The 20,598-nt window shown below is 38.2% G+C and overlaps 1 protein-coding gene across 1 annotated transcript in view; it reads left to right on the top strand.

Annotated features, from left to right (window-relative positions):
* ADARB2 (adenosine deaminase RNA specific B2 (inactive)) overlaps window positions 1–19,356 on the top strand; it is a 149,546-nt gene extending 130,190 nt beyond the window's left edge. The window contains exons 8-10 of the mRNA XM_032234979.1: window positions 8,666–8,847; window positions 14,322–14,500; window positions 19,180–19,356. Coding sequence (XP_032090870.1) covers window positions 8,666–8,847; window positions 14,322–14,500; window positions 19,180–19,356 — 538 coding nt within the window. The remainder of the gene's footprint in view (window positions 1–8,665; window positions 8,848–14,321; window positions 14,501–19,179) is intronic.
* The last annotated feature ends 1,242 nt before the right edge of the window (window positions 19,357–20,598 follow it).

Raw genomic sequence — 20,598 nt, 5'->3', positions numbered from 1 at the left:
GGCAGCATTAAAGCATTTTGAAGATCTGTAAATGTGCTATCTTGTGATAGCGTTCTAGATTTTAAAAGACAGTCCGGCTTCTGGAATCTGAGATGGCTACTCTATCATGGTAAGGGAGTTCTTGGGGTTCCACCACAAAACCGCGGAGGACAAAATCGCGCTCGACGAAAGCGCGCATTTGACGTCATCACAGCGCGACGAAAACATCGCGCTGTGATCGAAAAATGTAAAAAAAAGCAAAAACCTTACCCTAACCCCCCAAACCTAACCCTAAACCTAACCCTAAACCTAACCCTTAACCTAACCCTAAATCTAATCCTAAACCTAACCGTTAACGTAACGCTAAACCTAACGCTAACCCTTAACCTAACGCTAAACGTAACCCTAATGCTCTAAACCTAACCCTAACCCTTAACCTAACCCTAACCCTAACCCTAACCCTTACCTTTATGTGAATGGGCTTGCTTTAATTTTAATTTTATTTCAATTCTTAATTTTTTTCGTCGCGCTGTGATGACGTCACATGCGCGCTTTCGTCGAGCGTGATTTTGTCCTCCGCGCCTTTGATGGGTCACGGTTCTTGGCCCTCTTCAATCTCATATTCAAAAGCCTATACTAGGAGAATGAGTCTTTTAAATGGCCAAGAGTTTCTTGTTCTAGATCACAGCGAGACTTTGCACGTAACTCATAACACAGGTAAGATAAAGGTAGGCATCATAACAGCCAGAAGTTACTTTGGCTCTTATATTTCTCCAAAGGCAGTATGACCTATAGGGGGTCTTAGAAGTGAAAATGGAATTGTAATTCCTGTTACATATTGGACAAATTCAAATGGCTAGCCAGAGTAACATTTTAAAAAGCTATCCAACCTCAGCTTTCTTTTATTTCCTTGAAAACAAAATATATTAGTCACCTGAGATTTTAAAATAGCAAGATAATTTATGGATGTAATAGGTTTTAGGGTGCCCAAGTATTCCCCTTGGTTTTCTCTGGGACACTCCCGACCTTAATGCCACCTCTGCAGAAACATTAGTGCTAAAAAGGAAATGCTTCTATATACACAGCAATTAAAGCAAAGCAAGCTGTTAACAAGTGGGGGGAGAGTTGCATTAAAAAAAACCAGTTGCAGCTTTAACAAGTCTTTTCAGTGATAGACTGTTGGGATTTTCATTTGTTAGCAGTGGAAGGTTTAATTCTAGAATCTGGCACTTTGAAAATGAGCTACAAACTAATGGGAGCAGAAATCAATTAACAAGGTCAGCTCCCCAACCAAAGACAATATGTACAATCTTATTTGACTGGAGATTGATAGTGTCTTTCACTATCAGCTACAAAAAGTCAAGTTACCCCCACTGCTAAAATACTGATCAAACACCATTGCAGTAGCTCTTGTTTCCAAAACATAATAGCCAAGGCGTTATATAATGAGAAAAGCACCAGGTGTCCTAGAAAGTTCAAGACTACCATGAAGAGCTATCCTTATTGTGTGAAATATAAGAGGAAGCTTTGATAATTGACTCTCCAGGACTGTGAATTACAGAGCTCTACCACCATGCTCATTAGATTTGCTGCGGATGGCCACAGCCAATCCATCTTTCCTCCTGTGTAACAGATTTCTTTGTAGACTCATAGAATTGGAAGTGACTCACAGGTCATCTACTCTAAACCCCTGCTCAGTGCAGGATCTACTAGAACATCTAGCTTCTGTTTGAAGACCTCAGTAAAGGAAAACTCACCACTAAATGTGGCAGAGTAGTCCATTGGGAAGGAAAGGTGAGTCAAATGACAAAAGCTGTTTCAACCCTTCTGTATGCATATGTGTAAGGAGCAGAGCTCGGGTTGGAATATTTGACATTTTGGCAAAAGCAATAGATTTTAGAACTGTGTCTGATTCACACAGTCAGGAAGTTCCTCAACTCAACTCTGACTTACAAGCATTTAATTAGTGAATGTTTGAAGCTACAATGACAAGTGACTTAAGATTGTTTTTCACACTTCAAACTGTTTCAGCATCCCCACGGTCACAATTTGGATCAGAATTCAGATGCTTGGCATGTATTTATGAGGATTGAGGTGTCCCAAGGTCAACTTTCTTACAATGGGGAAAGCCAGATTGACTTAACCATTTTACTAACATAACAACAGCAGTGATTCACTTAACCATTTTACTAACATAACAACAGCAGTGATTCATTTAGCAACTGTGACAAGAAAGCTCATCAAATAGGGCAAACTTCACTTAACAACTGTTTCGCTTAGCCATGGAAATTTTGGACTCAAATGTGGTTGTACGTCGATGTCTACCTGCAAGTAACACAAATGGCAAACATACATAAATTACTCCTTCCTCTTCCTATTTTACTCTCTTTTAAGGTGGATTGGACTGAGAAAAAGTGACTGACCCAACTTTTGATGACCATTTCTTTCTTTCAGAGCTCTTTTCCTGGACTGGTGTTCCAACATTATACCATGTTTCCCAAAAAATAAGACAGGGTCTTATTTTCTTTTGACCCTTGAAATAAGCACTTGGCCTTATTTTCGTGGAGGTCTTATTATTTTTGAGGTGTAGGAAGAAACGACCATGGTCAACTCACGGCTCCTGCTGCATTGTAATATTTTTGCTGAGGGCTTATTTTGGGGGGAAGGTTTATTTTAGTATATGCACTCAAAAGCCCAATTGGGCTTATTAGCCAGGAAGGTCTTATTTTCAGGGAAACAGGCAAGCTAAAGTATTTCTATTCCCATTTTCGTAAGCAGAGATATCGATGGGAAAAGGAGATCTAGGGAAAGCAAATGACTGCCAAATTTGGCAGAGTATTCTGATGATAAAAAATTCCACCATTTTTGAACTTGGGACATTAAAAGTATATATGAACCGGACAAGACTTGGGTTGCAATGACACAACATTGTTTTGAGGGAAGATCTGCCCTTGCAAAGATTTTTGCTCCAAGATTTCTTTTTAAACTAAGGATGCTAGAGAGTGAATTGGGCCCTCTCTCTTCGATAAGATGTCCTTTTTTATTTAATTATAACTTTTCTATTTGCACAGCTGAGTTTCACTGCTCTAAAATTCAGTAAGAAAAGTAATTCAACTTTTTCTGCAAAAGAAAAAAAAACCAGGTTCGGTGATTAGAACTAAGCTGATATGTCAGGTGTAGAAAACAAGCAAACCACGTGGATTAATTTCAGTAAGATTATACTGAATAGGACCGGGAGATAAAATTTTAAAATTGGAATATTGACAGTTCTCTGTTTAATTTTTTATTCTCCTTCACTTTCCACTATCTGTCAATTAGTTATTTTCAATTTGTGGCTCAGTTATTTGTTTTCAGCACATTGATGAGAGCCTGTTCTCTCAAAGCTATGTTTAATTATTTTTTTACACTGTATTATGATAAGGGACATGGTGGCTCAGTGGCTAAGATGCTCAGTTTGTTGATCAGAAAGTCAGCAGTTCAGCAGTTTGAATCCCTAGCACCACATAATGGAGTGAGCTCCTGTTACTTGTCCCAGCTTCTGCCAACCTAGCAGTTTGAAAGCATATAAAAATGCAAATAGAAAAATAGGAACTACCTTTGGTGGGACGGTAATAGAGTTCCGTGAGCCTTTGCCATTTAGTCATGCCGGCCACATGACCACAGAGACATCTTCGGATAGCGCTGGCTCTTCAGCTTTGAAACAGAGATGAGCACCGCCCCCTAGAGTCGGGAACGTCTAGCACATATGTGCGAGAGGAATCTTTACCTTTATCTTTATGATAAGGACATTTTTATGTTTACTAAAATTTTGATTTAAAGCTTCAACATGAATCTCTTCAATATAGTCTGAAAAGAATCAGTCACAAGGAATTAAAGCCAGCCTAAGGTTATTTCAGGAAGAAAGAACAATCTGAGATTCATTGCATACTAAAGTTGAGAGGGAGGATTACTTTAAAGGGGGGGGGAATTCTAGGATACCACCTACTGCTCCTCAAAGCAAATACTCCAGAACTGCCTCTCAGCAACCAAGATAAATAAATAAGCTCCATTTTTCAAGCATTGTGTTGAATTGAATATTGACTATGTACAATTCTTGTTGCTTCTAAATATATCTTACAGAGAGCCAACAGCTGCCTTCATTTGGGTTCCTTCCATTCTGAATCTGGCCCTTCAGTTCTTGACAAAAGAAAACCATGTATGTTTTAACAGGAATTATTGTGCTTCGAAAAGCAGAATTAGCTGCAATGAAACATGTTTCTTTAGTTCATTATATTTTCTTATTACAGTGAGAATGGATTGCCATGTTCACACCAAAATTCAGTCCCAAGGACTTGGATTTAAACTTGCCCAGATTCCCTGGTTTCAATGTAATTCAGGATAAATCAGTATAAGTACTTTATTTTAAATTTATTTATTTAAACTATATGCATGGTTGTTCATCCAAACACAACTCTGCACAGCTCATAACAGCAATAGAAACCAAAACTCAATAAAAATTAAAAAAAAATATCTATGGAGATTCTCAGTCATCCAAGTCCCAAATGTGCTTTTTCAAGAGGCAACTGAACTTCCTTTGTTTTTCCTTGAAGATGTTTTGCTTCTCATCCAAGAAGCTTCTTCAATTCTGAAGAAACTTCTTGAATGAGAAGCAAAATATATTTTTAAAAAAATACTTTTTTAAAAAATTGCTAATTGAAGAGCCTGTTCCTCTTAAGTGGATGAGTCCATTTCTCCCTTCATGAAGTTACTTCAGCTGGTGTTGTGTCCCAATGTTCTGCACAATTAAAAGAAAATATCAATCTATCCATCATATGCCTTCTTAGCAAGACAAGTCACATTGATGTATTGAGTGCCTGGAATGCAGTGGTGCTTTCACTTTCTGTAATCAGGTTAATATTTCAAAAAAATTAACTTTGAAAATGCTATCCATGGGGAAATGGGTGGAATTGTAACTACAACTTTCTATCTATACAAAAAAAAGCAACTATCAATTGTCAATTATGTTAATAAAACTGTTTCTGGGCTTTGGACTGAGAGACACAGAGAAAGCCCTTCTCTATATGGAAAAAACTAATTTACCTTCCTACCTGATAAATTACTATTGTATGAGGGGGAATTTAAAAATGCAAACCATTGGTTGTGATCCCTCTTATTGATAAAGTGATGAACTGAAACAAAAAAACCCAACTAATTCAGGTAAGGATATGTGTGGTTGTAGAATCTACATAATGTAAAGGTAAAGGTTCCCTTTGCACATATGTGCTAATCGTTCCCAACTCTAGGGGGCGGTGCTCATCTCCATTTCAAAGCCGAAGAGACAGTGCAGTCCAAAGAGATCTCTGTGGTCATGATTAAACCCCAAAGGTGCATGGAACACTGTTACATTCCTACCAAAGGTGGTTCCTATTTTTCTACTTGCATTTTTATGTGCTTTCAAACTGCTAAGTTGGCAGAAACTGGAACAAATAACGGGAACTCACTCTATTATACGGCGCTAGGGATTCAAACTGCTGTCCTTTCTGATGACAAGCTCAGCATCTTAGCCACTGACTGAGTCACCGTGTCCATTTTAGAACCTACATGCTAGTTGTCTTTTTTTCAACGATTGAACTAAAGGAGGAGTTCCCTTTTCTCTTGCAATCATTCAGCAGACCAACTTCAACCTGCAGCCTTCAACTGCAGAGGACTCCTTCGATGTTGCCTTGATGAAATCCTTAATTCAGTTGATGTCAGTTGAATTTATTCAATTAATGTCAGTTGAATAAATAGGAAGCAGCAGGGAAAATTGCTTCTGGAAAAAAAATAGAATGCTTTGCAGAAAGGCATTCTTTACATCTTTTGGAATTTACTGGCCAGGCAACATGAACTGATTCAGTGGATCTTCAAACATATATTTTATCTATCTAAGAGCCGTGATGGCATAGTGGTTAGAATGCAGTATTGCAGGCTACTTCTGCTGACTGCTGGTTGACTGCAATTTGGCAGTTCAAGTCCTACCAGCACGAGATTGACTCAGCCTTCCATCCTCCCACGGTCAGTAAATGAGGATTGTTGGGGGCAATATGCTGACACTATAAACAACTTAGAGAGGGCTGTAAAGCATTGTGAAGCGGTATATAAGTCTAAGTGGCACTGCTATTGCTATATTGCAGTCCACATTTGGGGGCCATTCCTAAAACACAAAAGAGTACTGCTGAATTAGTCTAATGGCCAATCTTATTTAAAATATTCTGCACCATAGTCATTTGTATTCCAGAAGGTTATAAACATAGACCAACAAACAGTCCTCCTCCATTGTTGCTTCCTAACAGCTGCTATTCAAGATAGTTTGCTTGAGACTCCAGGGATGTGAAGTATCCCCCAAAGACAAGAATACATTAGTCTGATCCTTCATGAACCTGTCAGATACCATGCTCTGCAATTTTGAACAGCCAAACTGCATCACCTAATCAATTAACCAGTGGAACAAGTTGCCTCCAAAGGTTATGGGTGCTCCAACACTGGAGGTTTTTAAGAAAAGATTGGACAACCATTTGTCTGAAATGGTATAGAGTTTCCTGCTTGAGCAGGGGGTTGGAATAGAAGACTTCCAAGATCCCTTCCAAGTCAGTTATTTTACAGCAGCGATCCTAAATTGCTGTATTGAACTTCCATGTTTAGTGAGAATATGTAAGTCTGAATACAGTAAAATGGTTAATGGAAAGGATCATAACCACTGGATGGCCATTGTAATATTAGACAGGGCACATCTTATTAATAATAAGAAGAAGGTTCTGTCTTAGATGTTTTGGAGTCTGTTCTAAATTACTCCAGAAACAATTTTGAGATAATATATGTATTTTTACCAAAACAGAATCTCTGATGAGAAATCGGTTCTGTTGTTAAATAAATCTAAAATTGTTTAACGTTTGCAAAGCTTGCCAGTTTCCTTTGATTTCATTCCTGATTTGTTTTAGTACAGAGTAGCCTTTAAACATAATAAGTTGATTGGTTGGTAAATAGGCAGATAATCTGCAGAAATGACCATATATGCTTGCATTTTTCCCCCAAACACACAAACCCAAATGAAAATATGCAAATCTGATAGACTAAAGTAAATGTTTCATAAAACCAATGACTGTTTAAATGGTGGGACTAAATTGTTTGTATATAAATATTACCTTTTATCTTCCATTTGAGTTTTATGTAGGATGAACACATTACTTTAATGACCTGCATTTTAGAGAGAAAGAGAGGGGCAGCCTCACGCAGAAATCCTTAGCAGCCAGATGGCTGCCTTGTCTTCCATGAGATTAAAAGATGTTTCTCATTCGCAGGCCCTTGCTTCTAAAGCAAATTAATATAGCCAACTAAATTGCCTGTGGTTTGCTCTTTTGTTTGTGTGTGTGAGAGAGACAGAGGGAGGGGGGGGGAGGAAGGGAGGGAGAGGGAGAGGGAGGAATAAAATTTAAAAGGAACTTCTGAAAGCAATTTTTGTCACAGGTTCCTTGAGCAGATTGCTCTCCAGGTACAGCATGCTGGTTTTAAACATTCAGTAATTAATGGAAAGTATTTCGTGTTATTTGACTGCTTCAGGAAAGGGAAGTATAATGGCTCCTTATTAATCATGGAAAGCGACGTACGGCACAGAGGCACCGCAATTATAGCACTAACGGTTGAGAAATGTTAATTAATGAAAAGAACAATGATGTAAGAAATTAGCTACATAATGCTTCCTGCTGGTACAGATTTGCACTTTAAATGCTTTTTTTTCCAGCACAGCAACCACTGGATGTTGCCTTAAATAGCAAAATCTCTCTAACCTTTTCTAAAATGTCTCCCATATTTCAGCTCATCATCATTAAACCCACTAAAGACAACGTTTGTGTGGCAGTTTTTCTTATGGCGTGTTCTTCAAGAACAGAATGGAGTGTTAGGAATATGGATAAACTCTCTAGGAGGGAAATTTGTATCGATAAACTGTCTACAAGGAGAATTGTTATGTTAATTGTAGGCAACCCCCATACTCTCTGACCAAATAGAGAAGCCTAGCCTTCATTTCAAAAAGCAGGTAGGTATTAGTGTTCACCCTTCTACAACTTAGAAAAGAAAGACATTGCACAAGGTAGGTGCCATTATTGAAGAAAAGTCCTTTGACATTCTGATCTCAATGAAGGAGGGCTTCCAGGATGAACTCCAGCTCAATAATTTTATAAACAGGAGGGATGAAAAGGATGTTCTCTGTGATACCATGGATCCCAGCATTTTAAGGTTTTGGAGGCCAACTAAATATTAATAGCAGTCCATAGGCGCAGAGAGACATGAAATAGTGTATTTCACATATCTGACTCTTGCCTATCATGAAGTATCCCCCAAAAGTATTTTTTTTTAACCAGGGTCATATTTTTCCTTCCATTGTAGTATGACTTCTAAAACTTACCAGCTTCAGCTCCCAAAACCTGGTGTCTTCCAGATATCCAGAATTATGGGAGTTAAAGTGCCAACACATCTGGATGGCATCAGATTGGGGAACCTTGATCCATCCTGGACATACCCCCTGCATCCACTCAAGATTTTTCTTCCTGCAAAATAAACCTATGCATTCACCTAATGAGCTTTGCCATCTCTTTGAATATTATTTTGTTACCCACAATGTAAATTTCCTGCCTTGTAGAACATTTTTTTCACTGTTGAATTTCTTTTCCAGATGGAATGTCCTTGGGTTACAAGGCGCACTTCTTAGCTACTTCATCGAGCCAGTATATTTGCATAGCATTATTGTGGGAAGTCTCTCTCACACTGGTCACCTTTCACGGGTAATGAGCCATAGATTAGAAGATGTTGGTCAACTTCCAGCTTCATACCGATGTAATCAGCTTCTCCTGAGTGGTAAGCTCATGTTGGCTTAGAAGCATAAATTGTCTGCCTTCCTACGGCTTGTATTACTGGACTCTAAAACAGCCCTTCCAAGCTGCATCACACATCTTAAAGTACTTCATCCTCCTTGTTGTTTTATGTCACTAATAATGATTCGGTCTATCCTTAAGGTTAAAATAGTTGAAGTTGAAACAGTTCCTCCTTCCTTCCTTCCTCTGCTCCTATTTCAGTCCATGATAACTTGTTTTTCCTAGGAAGAGTTCTTGATGATCAGCTCTAAGGTAAGATAGGTCAAGAAATAGAAACCATAAGGAATATAGGAATGGGACTTTCTGGTCACAGAGTATAGAAACAGAAGTTTGAAGGCCATCCAGAATTTCCCTTTGCTCTCTCTTAAACCAAACAAAATCAAAATGAAAATATTTTGAGTTTCTTTTTCATGTTTTTTTTTCATTTCCTCAAACTAAGTTGTCATTACTTCTCCTTTAATCATTCCTGCATTCTTTTATCAAGATTAACTCTACATTTTCTACACTCTTCCCTAAAATAATCAGTATGGGATATGAAGGAGAACATTGCATTTATTTCTTCTTTTTCTTCTTTACTTCCTCTTTGACCACTTTGAATCTCAAGGGAAATTCAAAGTTCTGATTCTTGCTTTTCTGGTGACCTCAACTACTGTTTTATTTGGTGCGGTTGTACATTTGTTTGCTTGCTTTAAATTTAAATTTTTAAATTTTCCAGACATATGTATAAAATCTCCTACCTCCTGATCTAATCCAGGTCAAATGAGATATTTCTTCTTTGTTCAAAGCCCTCCTTCTATTACCTTTATCACCAGTAGTTCATTGACATTAGCCATCTATACTTTTCCCAACCAGACACAACACAAAATAATTAAAATTACTGAGCACTCCAGTGAATTTTAACTTTGCTGCTGCAAACTGAAAAACAAGAGTTCCTGAGTCAGCATTGTTTAAATTCTTTGGTATTTGAAAGGGTACTGTTTATATTAATGGTTTCCCATGTGGTTCTATGTGGATATATGAATTAGACCTTTATAGAGTTTGTTCTATGATTAATGTATATTAGAGTTTTTTTAATGGCTTGCACCATTAACCATTGTTTAACACATCATTGGATGAATAGAAAGGCTTTAGAGTTAGATATACTCTTTATCCAATAAAGCAATTTTCCATTATTCTTCAAGAGATTAGATGATAGATAGATAGATAGATAGATAGATAGATAGATAGATAGATAGATAGATAGATAGACAGACAGACAGACAGACAGACAGACAGACAGACAGACAGACAGACAGACAGACAGACAGACTTGTTCTTAGCCAAAGAACTTAAAGCATCAATTAAGTATTAAAGCCAAACTAGACCCTTGGATCATAAAATTTACTTAAGAACAGATTTAAACCTATTCACCATTCAGTTATGCCATTAAGCACATCATCTTAAAGGGCTAAGTGCAATATTGTATGAAATAGAAATTCATTGAAGAAGCAAGACCATGACGAGCCACTGAAGACTGCAACATCCTGCATATGCCAGATGGACAAGGGGTAGAGTTAAGGATGCTTTCATGTAGGAGATTTAATCAGTGTCAAAACTGGACTGCAGCTAAAAGTGGTGGATTCTGCCTAGAATTTTTCTCTTTCCCATATCCTTAGATTGCTATATGCATGTTTCCTTGCTCTTTATATTATTCTTGTAGGACTCATGAGCATATAATGCAATATTAGCCCCCATTTAGGAATAATATTCCATGTCCAGCCTTTTGGGGAGTTCTAAGCTGTCAGTTGAGGATTGTAGATCAGGTGGAACTGTTCAAATGAAAATTGTTGCCTGCAGACGATCATACTGTAAGCATTGAGATCACCTCTTTTCATCATTAGCCTCACAAAGAAAGAAAGGACGATGCTCATTTTAATTTACACAACTAAGACATCTTTGTCATTCAATAAACAATGGGGTTGGCAATCTAATCACCACTTCATAGCCCATGTGAAAGTCTTCATCCACTGTTTTTGGGGTTTTTTAGTATGTGGAGTGGCAAAAGAATGTGACTCGGAAACTGTAATAGAATGTGAGAATGATCTTGGAAAAGGAGGGAGGAGATGCTGACTTCAAATAAACCAGACTCACAACTGACTAATGGGCAGAGAAAGAAACTTAGAAAGGTCTTTCTAAACTTATCAACCAGTAAAAAGAGATGGTGAGAGATTTGTACTTTCAGAATTGTAGGATTCTGTTAATGTAGTCTTACAATAAAGTAGAATTCATTCATCTTGTAGAGTTTTCTGATCCACTTGGGATGCCAATAGAAACTTAAGAAAATAGGGCCTTCAGAAGAAGAAAAACAGAGCAGATGGATGCCAGGAACAGGGATGGGTGGAAGTAACATCTACTTTTGGCTACAGTCAGTCTATCACTGACATAATCCCTATAAACTTATTCTGAAGAAAATGTAAATTTATTTGGAAAAAGGTAATCACCCCAGTTCATGAAACTGGTCCATTGCTATGTTATGATCTAATAATAAGTCAAACCATTGGGCAATCCTCACCCAGTGTTATCTGCTTAGACTTTGATGTTCTAGTACAGTTGTCGGCAATGTTAAGCACTCAAAGAGCCACAAAGGTCCTAACCAGAAGCCTCCCATTCAGTTATGGAACTGACCGAAAGTCTGGTTCCCCCACCATAGAGTCTCCTCCTAGCATGGCATCCTTTTTCCTTTACCTATCATAACCGAATGCCCTAACAATTGTGGAGCCGACCAGCGACAGGGAGTCGCTGCAGAGGGATGAAAGAGCCACATGCGGTTTCAGAGCCGTGGGTTGCTCAGCCCTGTTTTAGCATTTCAACAGAAGAGATTTTTTTCTAGTGCTGCCCCCAGATTTGTTGAGTGTACTGATCTTTGGCATTCCCTGCATGGTAATGTTTGCACTAGTTGGGCAAGAGAGATTTAGGCCTTTAAATGTTTTGGATTTTTTTAAAAAAGGTAAAGGATCTAAAGTAAGAGAACAAGAGTCTTGATCCACCAATTAGTACCCGGAAAGTAAGACCAGAAAATAACTCTCATGAGCTAGATATCCTTCCTTATTAATTAATAAGTCCTGGTTTGTGTTCTCTTTTGTCCTCTCTATTAGCAATATGTAATCTCTTCTGATACAATACATTAAAGACTTATTCCAGTTCATTCCAAAAAGTTATCATTTTCAATTGCACTTTCAATTTGCAAAGAATCCATTGTATTTTCCAGCCCTCTGAGGAATACTTTTTTTTTTAATTGCTCACACTTCAGAAATGTAAGGCCAGGGATAGAGATGGGGACCTACCAACCAAGGACATACAATGGAGTTAAAAATGGATAAGATGCAAAGGTCTCCCAGATTTAAAACCAATTATTTTCTCCTCAGGAAGAGGATTAGAGGTTGTTACCACAGCTTAGAGTTAGTACTTTGCTACAGTGCTTTGCTATTTAATTTCTCCAAGTTCCCTAAATCTTCCTCCACATTCATGAAAAAAAAATATGAAATTTGGAAGACAAGGGATAAAAATGCTGCAATCTCTGCTCACCAAATATATTTATTAACAACCAGACTTTAACTTCTCTCAGCTTTCATTTCTTTTTATTTTCCAACAGAAACGTTGATCTCTTGATAGGAAGTATCTGGGGACCATTTGTGCTTAGCTTTTATCTTCTGAAATCCTTGGTAGTGCCTGCATACAAAAGCTATTAATTCGACCAAATGCTTTATTTTCTTCTGATCATTAGATTGCTGCATCTGTGTTTGTTCTGTTACCTATGGCTTTATCCTAGGCAGGCCTTATCTGGCACATATTGTTATTGGTTGGCACACTATCCACTAAGTTAGATCATAATTCTGACAGAGGCTGACACATTCATGTCAAGTCATACAGTGAGATCTATGTGCAACATTTCTCAGATGGATGTATTTAAATAGCGCCATGGTGTAAGAACGACATTTACTTTATAGTGCATTCCCCCTAAAATACGAACCAATCAGTTATCATAGTGAAGAAATGGAGATTGCTATTAATATGACATAAATGTGATTACAAGTTCAGTGTGAAATAATAACTCAATTATATTTTCATTTTGATTCATCTGTACACAGTCACTTAGGATATTGCCACTTAGCTAAGGAAATGGGCTCCTTCTGGTATAGAAGCTCAGAAATACAGAGGATTTTTAATAAATCTTTAATAAGCAACCATTTCAAGGGTATTTTCCAGTTGCCTCTAACTGATATAAATGCATACAATGTCACAGTACCTGTAATTCATTTAATCCCCATATATATCAAAGCTGCTTTATCTATTCAGCTATGCAGATATTTAATTTGGAGACTTGATTTAAAGGCATGTCAGTTCAATCTCCAGATTAAATTGCCTTTCTGAATCGACTTAGATACTTAATTTGTATCATCAAATTGGATGTTTTGAATTGATATGGATGATTTTGGGTGCTTCTATCCGTGCACAGAAACAACTTGAGCCAAATTGATTCTGAAATTCAAGTCTAATCTGACCGTTTCATTGATTCAGTCAGAAGAAATTGAATTGAACTGAATTTCCAGATTGATGTGCATTGACAATTGGATTAATTTTCCAGATCAAACTATTTGAACTGCCTTTGCATCATTCACAAAGACCTATGTAATATCTGTGGTGTAGCAAAATAATGAGAAATTATATACTTTATCCTGTATTTTTTTTCTTTTGCTATTTATTTCTTTGTTAATTTTATTAAACCAAGGTTAAAATTATTAACAATCTGTAATGCAGTGATGCCTCTGAAACAGATTTAAATGTTGTTGAATAAAAATTAAAAATTAAAAAACAAAGTTTAAAAATTGAGTATTTGCCCTATTTTAAAATCATTTTTGAATAAAATGTTTAACAGCTTTATTTGGGCTATGAGAATAAAATAATAGAAAGTGAAAATATAAGAAATCTCATAAAATCTTTGGCAACCAAAATAGCTTTGTCTGTTACTTTTCATAGTGAAAAAAAAACTGATTGCCCGTTTGTGTGTCATGTTGGTTGATCCCATTACATATATTATTCTGTTACAAAATTTGGAATCTGCTCATCCCATGGACCAATACGTGCTATCTTTATTTTTGATGTGCCCTAATTTAGAATTTTCTCCATATGAAACACTCATAGAAAACAGAGATTGTCAACGAGACAGTGATTTTATATGTACAAAGGCTGTCAAAATGTATACATGAAAACAAGAATCTTAATTACATTTTGGCAACATTAATTGAACACTTCTTAAAAGCATATATTGATCCAAGAGATTCCAGCTAAGATAGATAAGAATATATTGATGTATTTATAGGTATGGAAATACAGCTTACTTCCCAATAAAATTGAAGTTTCTTATATTTCAAACCTACTGCTTTTAATGCTTGGTGTTTTCTGCTTCTACTTTGACAGGAGTGAGTAACGCTGAAAGGAGAAAGGCTGGGAAATCTCCTGGTTTCAGTGTGAATTGGATAGCAGGCACAGCAGACTTAGAGCTTATTAATGCCACAACAGGGAAAAAAAACTGTGGGAGTTGTTCACGACTCTGCAAGCACATGTTTTACACTCAGTGGGCAAAGCTTTATGGAAAGGTAAGTGTGAGTTGCACTGGTGAAAAAACTAGATCGTTTGGGTGGTAGAGGATATCTTTGCTGCTGCTTCTCACAATCATCAACTGCACATCTTTATCCTAGGACAGATATTGCCAACTTTAAACAATCAAAGAGCCACAAAGGTCCTAACCAGAAGCCCCTCATTTAATTCTGTAACTGACCGGAAGTCTGGTTCTCCCACCATAGAGTCTCCTCCTAGAGCAGCATCTTTTTTCCTCTACCTCTTCTAACTGAAAGCCCTATTAATTGTGGAGCCGCCTGGTGACAGGGAGCTTCAGAGGAGGGATGAAAGAGCCATATGTGGCTCCAGAGCTGCAGGTTGCTGACCCCTGTCCTAGGAGAATCAGTATTTTAGCATTGACATTTCTTGTCCAAATGTCATGGACCACAAGTGTAAGAGTCAAGTCTGTGGAGATTCTTAGTCATCTAGGTCATGGTTGTCCCAAAGGTGCTTTTTTCAAGAGGCAACTGGACTTTCTGGTTTTTCTTTGAAGACGTTTCAGTTCTCATCCAAGAAGCTTCTTCAGCTCTGACTGGATGGTGGGGAATGGAAAATTTTATACTCCTTGCAGACAGCTGGTCATTTGCATTCTTTTTAGTGAGTCTTTAAGGCCAGTTGAAGGTTTATCTGTGTTGTCATGACCTTGAGGATGCAGATATATGTCCAGGTGGCCTCAATGACTTGCTAAAAGAATGCAAATGACCAGCTGTCTGCAAGGAGTATAAATTCTTCCATTTCTGCTCCAGAGGAAAGCCCTATACCTAGTCAGACAAAAGGCTAAGCAATCTCGTCTTAAAAACCTCCAGTTGTGGAGCACCCACAACTTCTGGAGGTAAGTTGTCCCACTGATTAATTGTTCTAACTGTGAATCAAAGAAATCACAGTTCTAATATAGGCAGCCTATTCATAGCTGTTTTTCCAAATATGGATAGAGAAACTGTATGTTCTCTTAAAAAAATTTTAGCAGCACATTTATTTCCATTGTTAGAATGGAACCATAGGATAAGCCTTTCTCTAATGCTTTTAAAAGCATCTAAGTCAGTAGTTTCTCTCCTATTGTATATTGCAAGGTTGCGGTCTAGTAATTATAAAGGCCATGCTCTTTTTTTTTGTCCTCTCCTGCTCAAAATATCTTTGTACCTCTAGATATATAGGGAGCGATTGTGTGGTTTTGATAGCATTTCTTTTCCACCTTGGCTGCATCAACTTTAGAGAAAGAAAAAATAGCAAATAATACTTTTCCTAGGTTTTCAACAGTGGTGGGATTCAGCCAGCTGGAGCTGGTTCAGGCAAATCAGTTGTTAAATTGCTGGCTGGCCCCACCCCTTCCTGCTCACGCAGCCCATTTTAGCTTCCAGGTAAGTGCAGAGATGCCTACTAGGCCCAAAATGGGGTGTGGTGGGTGCCCCCTCCCACAGCCCATTTTTGCTCCCAAGGGGGTGTAGGAGGCTGAGTGCTGCCTGTCACACCCTTGGCCACACCCACCATGGCTGCCACCCCCCCAACCAATCATTAGAGGAGAGAACCATTTGTTAAATTATTTGAATCACACCACTGGTTATCAATTCTTAGATAGGCCTGGTTGGACTTGAATAGTCCATTCACTAGTATTCGGCAGATCATGTGCATGTGGGTAGAACCAAGACCATTACGAAGAATGAAAAAACAGATTCTTGAACAAATAGATAAAGTTTATTTAAAAAATATTCACATGATGCAAAATAACACCTGTATCTCTGACGGGTCTAGCCCCATAGTTGGGGAAAGGATGAAAGAAAGGAAATCTTCTGTTTCCTATAAGAAGGAGGCTTGACAAATCCAGCTTCCCATCAGAAGAAAACAGGGGAGAAATAAAGAAATGAATAAAAAAAGAAGACTCCTGCTTATGTCTCTACTTTTGACAAGATGCCCCATGTCCTATGTACACACCCCTGTGTTTCCGGAAGTGTGAAGAAGTCATGAAAGGAACATCCACAGGACTGAATATTTGCTCTCCTACTGGATTCTCCAGGCTCCATAATTTCCCCCACATTTTAAATTCTCACTCTTAGTTTATATTTGTATTTATTAGTTTGTCAAACATGTACAAGATAGCAGGTATAAATATAGACATGGTCATGAATGAAAGAAATGAATAAAAATAAATGGGGACAGGGATGGTAGGGCACGCTGGTGCGCTTATGCATGCTCCTTTTATGGACCTCTTAACAATGGGGTGAGGTCCACAGTAGACAGTTTAAGGTTGAAGTTGTAAGGGTTAGAAGATGTAACAACGGAGTCATATAGAGCATTCCAGACGTTGACCACTCTGTTGCTGAAGTCGTACTTTTTGCAATCAAGTTTGGAACGGTTCACCTTGAGTTTGTATTGATTGTTTGCCCATGTATTATTGAGGTTGAAGCTGAAGACGTCATTGACAGGTAAGATGTTGTAGCAGACAATTTTGTGTACTGTGCTTAGATCTTACCACAGAGGGACACAGTTCCAGATTGTCCAAGCCCAAAATTTCAAGCCTGGTGGCATGGGGAATTCTATTGTGAGTAGAGGAGTGGAGTACTCTTCTCATGAAGTACCTCTGGACACCCACACCCCCATCGCTTGGTCATATTGCATCCAGAAATAAGATCATTAATTTAATTGTGCAAAACAATAAGTTAATAAAACAAAAACAAACTTTTTTTCCAACCTCAAATGCACAGGGGGCAGAAGTCCTAAAGATTCCTTTTTTGATACTCTTGGTCCTGCCTGTGCAAAGCAGAATCAAATCAGAACACCAAAAATTCTTTACCAAGTTGACCTGGATCCTTGCTGCCACCATAGATTGGCTTCCTACATGAGTTCAGTTGGATCGAATAATTAAATTGCAGCTTTTGAAATTCAGTATGAAAATAATCTTATCCCAAGCTATGGAAAGCAAGGGTAGGAAAGATGTCAATCATTGCATATTAATAGATGAGGAAGGAAGCCAAGATACCTATGCTTATTTTTTCAGAATGTGCCATATACAAGGTTCTCCCAAATAAAAACAGGCTTATCCAATAGCAGTATCCAATAGGATAGCCAAGAAGTATTTCTTTGTAGGAAAAGGAGAAATTGAGAGGGATATGTACATGGCACTGATGGTGGGAAGAAGCTAGAAGAATATTTCAAGTAGAGAATATCCACACATAAAGCAATTTACTCTGTAGGTGAACATAGTTAGATGGATGTAGAGCCAGGTAAGGGGGATGAAAACATCAAGATGGTGTCCAAAACCATATAATCAAAATTTTACCAAAAAAAAAGATATTGACATTTTAGAAAGAGTCCAGAGAAGAACAAAGATGATTAGGGGACCAAAGGCTAAAACAATATGAAGAACGGTTGCAGGAATTGGGTGTGTCTAGTTTAATGAAAAGAAGAACTAGGGTTGACATGATAGCAGTATTTCAATTTCTGTGGGATTGCCAAAAGAAGAGGGAATCAACCTATTTTTCCAAAGTACCAGAAAGCAAAACAAGAAGCTATGCATGGAAACTAATCAAAGAGAGAACTAAGGAGAAATTTCCTAAGAGTTTGAACAATTAATCATTAGAACAACTTGCCTCCAGAAGTTGTGGATGTTCCAACACTGGAGGTTTTAAAGAAGAGATTGGAAAACCATTTGTCTGAAATGGTATAGAGCTACCTGTCTGAGCAGGGAGTTGGACTAGGACCTCCAAGGTCCCTTACACGGTCTGTTATTCTATTCTATGTTACCTTTTTTTTACATTTCTACCACCCTTAAGAAGTAAGTCTTCCACAGTATGGTCTTTACTTCTGTACTTCTTTACTATGAAATTTTATTTCTGCCTAATAGTCTACAAAACAGTTCAAATTCTTCTTTAGATGAATATTGGGAGCCCGAGTAACACCAGAAGTTTCACAAAATAAGAAAAAAGGAGATTGGAAAAGGGAATTCTATTCCTTCTCTTCTCACTTAGAAATTTAGAGAGATGGTTGGCTTTTAAATAAAGCATCAACAAATTTCAGATGAAATGAAGTTTCATTTCTATGAATATGAATTTGGAAATTCTATGATATTTTTTAAAAAAAATGAGCAATGGCTTTGTTGGTTGTTATTAGGAACATATTGGATTATTCATGCCACTGAACATAGCAGCCATTCTGATTTTGTTTCTCTTTCCCAAATGACAAATGAACATGGCCTTCAAAAATACTCTGGTTCCTTCCAAATGAGCAAAATGGAGTCATTTAGAGGAATGGAGAGTCCATTTGGAAAGAACTAATGCATTCCAATGGCCATTCTTTGTCATGGGCTTTACAATGCTTCCAAAAAAAAATCTGTCCAAAAGAGGAATGTGAATTAACTGGTAGAATTTACACACATAGCGCTTTGAGCATTCTTCCAAATGGTGTACAATATTGGTTGGTTGAGCTCTCCAAAATCCCCTTTTGTGTGAAGATGGTAGTCTGGCATTGTCTGTGCAGTGAGACGCAGATCTTCTCAAATGTTTTTTTTTCCCCTGAATACTGTTACGTGTAAAGCTCACAATTTCTTTGTAGAAATTAAGAGAGGCAGCTGAAATGGTGATACAAAGCTACAGAAGAGGATGATGCTTCAGCTCTTTGTTCGTTGGCATCTGAATTTCCCCCTCCCTTCTCTTTCCCTCTGCAGCTGAGCACACCGATATCAAGCCATGGAGAAGTGCCATCAGTGTACAGCGAGGCCAAGTTGGTGGCACATGTCTATCAGTCTGCCAAACAGCAGCTGTTCAGAGCATTTCAAAAGGCAGGCTTGGGCACTTGGGTGAAAAAACCCCCAGAGCAAGATCAATTTCTACTCATGGTGTGAATCATCTTGGCATCTTGGTAACATGACCACATTGAAAAGAACTGGAGGGAAGAGAAAAACTCTACGGGAGCTGGAGAGACGTCATGTGAGACCCCGTTCAACCCAAGTCAGAACCTTGTATCTAAATGTGTTAGATATGAGATACATTCTGGTTAATGCACTGAACCTTTAGGAAACTGCTTTTACATACCCATCCCTTCTCAAGGATGTACAAGCCCAGGTTACAAAAACGACCTTCACTGTTTGTTCCTTGTTTGTAGCACATTGCTGTAATTATCTAAGCAGCACCTGTATTTCAGGCAACAGCAGGTTGCAAGTTGCGTCTGGCTGAAAAACAAACAAAACCATCAGCCCTCTGGTGTTCCTCTTCACCGTTAGTGCAATAATTATCATAGGAGGACGAGGGGGTTTTCTAGGTTGCAAACGCAGGCAGGAATTAGCATACACTGAAATATGGAAAGTTATGTGTCTGTGTCTCGCCGTATGGGTGTGAGAGCGAGGAAAGAGGTGAGATTTCAGACCAGAAGCCTATACAGTGGCACCCTGGAGTTTTATAAAATCTACTGCTCAGTACATCAAAATCAGGGGAATAGAAAAGCAAGATATTTGCCCAAACCTTAGATTAAAAGTTTCTGCGTGTTCACTGCAGGGAGCATTATGTTTCAGAAAGAAGCAAGGAAAAGCTTGCATGTCTTTACCGTGCATTTAAAAAATAATGGTTCCAAGATTGATAGATGGCAGATCATGGCTATCCTGTTCTTGACATATGAAGAGTCTATTATGGCCCTGGTTGCACTCAATAAATATGCAGCACGTGATAACCATCAGCTGCCATTTTGATGGTCTCTAGTTAGGCATACTGAACATACCCTGCTTCCCCAAAAATAAGACCTCCCCGGATAATAAGCCCAATCAGGCTTTTGAGCTCATGCACTAAAATAAGCCCTCCTCAAAAATAAGCCCTCCCCAACACAGCAGCAGCCATGAGGTGCCAGGCTCGCCGCCTCCCACACTTCAAAAATAATAAGATCTCCCCGAAAATAAGGCCAAGTGCTTATTTCAGGGGGTCAAAAGAAAATAACACTGTCTTATTTTCGGGGGGAAACAATAGCTACAGAGCAGCCTGCCTACCACTGTCAAATGGGTCCATCCTTCTCTTCTGGTTTCCAATTCACGGAGGCCAATTATAGTTCTGAGAAGAAGATAGTGTTGGTTTCTATAAATCAGAGACCTCCAAACTTG

This window comes from Thamnophis elegans, chromosome Z (assembly GCF_009769535.1).
Source record: "Thamnophis elegans isolate rThaEle1 chromosome Z, rThaEle1.pri, whole genome shotgun sequence".
NCBI classification, from domain to species: domain Eukaryota; kingdom Metazoa; phylum Chordata; class Lepidosauria; order Squamata; family Colubridae; genus Thamnophis; species Thamnophis elegans.
Note: the sequence above shows the minus strand (reverse complement) of the source record. Positions and strands in the feature narration are given on the sequence as shown.